This window comes from Phaethon lepturus, unplaced genomic scaffold (genome assembly GCF_000687285.1).
Source record: "Phaethon lepturus isolate BGI_N335 unplaced genomic scaffold, ASM68728v1 scaffold57123, whole genome shotgun sequence".
In the NCBI taxonomy this organism is placed as follows: domain Eukaryota; kingdom Metazoa; phylum Chordata; class Aves; order Phaethontiformes; family Phaethontidae; genus Phaethon; species Phaethon lepturus.
In genome coordinates, this window is record NW_010528133.1 from 92 (window position 1) to 1805 (window position 1714).

The 1714-nt window shown below is 38.3% G+C and overlaps 1 protein-coding gene across 1 annotated transcript in view; it reads right to left on the reverse strand.

Moving 5' to 3' along the window:
* Window positions 1-1551: 1551 nt before the first annotated feature.
* The window catches only part of LOC104618058 (mitogen-activated protein kinase kinase kinase 5), a gene marked incomplete at both ends in the record, with an annotated part of 17307 nt that continues 17144 nt past the window's right edge, over window positions 1552-1714 (reverse strand). Inside the window, one exon of the mRNA XM_010283561.1 lies at window positions 1552-1714. This exon is cut by the window's right edge and continues 53 nt beyond it. Within this exon, the coding sequence (XP_010281863.1) occupies window positions 1552-1714 (163 nt within the window).

The following is a 1714-nucleotide window of genomic DNA, read 5'->3' on the forward strand; positions in this document are numbered from 1 at the left end:
TGAGGCTACTGTTGTGGTTATTAAACCTTGTTACCTGAGGTTACCTTATTAAGTCCTGAGAACAAGGCAACAATTTTCCCTCACTTTTGGCAATATCCCACTCTCCGCGGTATCAGAGGTCTTGATACTGATCTGGATTTTGGTGTTCTGCTCTGGAAATCTAATGTATGTCCAAAAGAACTAAGACTGGGCACATCCAAAGCAAAGTTTTTCTTTGAACCTTCTGTGGGTTATCTGAGTTAAATAGCGGAGAGACAGTAATGAAAGGGACATTTATCTGTTAAAAACCAGCAACTTGTAATGATTAAATTAACAGAAGAGGGTAAAATTTTTATTGAAAAGAACATGACTCAGGCAATTACCACCAAACAACTGATGCCCAGGCAACACCTCTATCAAAAAACTAACCCACATATTCGTACTTCCCCCCCTTAATTTTTTTCTTGAGCTTGTATGTTTGGGTTTTTTATTCCAAGTGTCAAAACAGTACTAATATGAGACTGAGTAGAATGAAGAGCTTAAGGGTACTCAAAGAGAATACTTGCACTCGTGGAAACCTCTCTGTTACAGATTCATTTCATGCATTGGGTTTTTTTCGTAAACAGCACCTAATTCTTCTCAAGGTAGTCTATGCAACAAACAGTTTACATATTATGCAATCCTTCCTGACAGCTCTTTTACTTGTCAGAGTGCCCCAGGTTTAAATGCTAACAGAATCACCTACCTCAGATGCCTGCTTGGATTGTCATTTCATTTTTACTACATGACTTCAGTCTGGACAAGTGATGCCCAGCACAGCTGCACCCTCCCATGTTGGTCATTCATCTTAAGTGTTAACCCTAATTGCTTGTGAACTAACATTTAAATACAGAGCTTAAGAAGAAAAAAATTGCTTTCAGTAAACTAGCTATTTAAAGGGTATCCATGTGTGTGTTTGGTTGCTCATAAACTTTGCATTAATTATGGACAGAAAAGTAACCTATTTTTCATTCTTCTTATCCTGCTTATTATAAATTGAAAGGAAAATATCTGGTTTGGCAGAAATCTACTGCCAACCAAAAATACTAGAGTAAGAACTCAATACAATATTGTAAGGTAGACAGACCCCACTATTGGAGTCAGAGTGGTTTAATGTATTAGTTTGTAAGAAAAGCCAAGTTCAAGAGACCTGCATTTATGTAGGATAAGCCTGACATTCAGTGTTGGTCTTGTTTACCAGAAAACCCACCAAAATGAGATTTCTTTAAAAAGGCTTTCCTGCTTTAGTGTTATGACATAATGTTTATACAACTATGCCGAACCTTCTAGATCTTTAATCTGCAAAATCGCAACAGTTGTGCTCTGCATCTGCATCCTGCCAAAGGATCACATGGCAACCAAACCAAGTCATGACTATGGCATGGGTTTTTGTTTGTACAGGTTCAAAGCCCTCAAATATTATTGTTTCAGTAACTCTGAGTGGAAGTTAACGAAGTTATGTTTGCTTCTGGCTTCTAGCTTTCAGTTTGGCAGTTTTGGTGCACAAAGTTCTTCGAAAAAATGACAACTTACAGCATCTTGAAAACCAAACAGCACGAGTTGCACTTGACTGATACCATGGCTGTCAAAGTCTAACTCTAGTTTCAGTTTTGAAAGAGTGGTTGCGATGATTTTACGATCAGTGGACCGTACAAACTCTCTGAGGCTGGAAACGAGCGTCGGGGTATTGTACCAT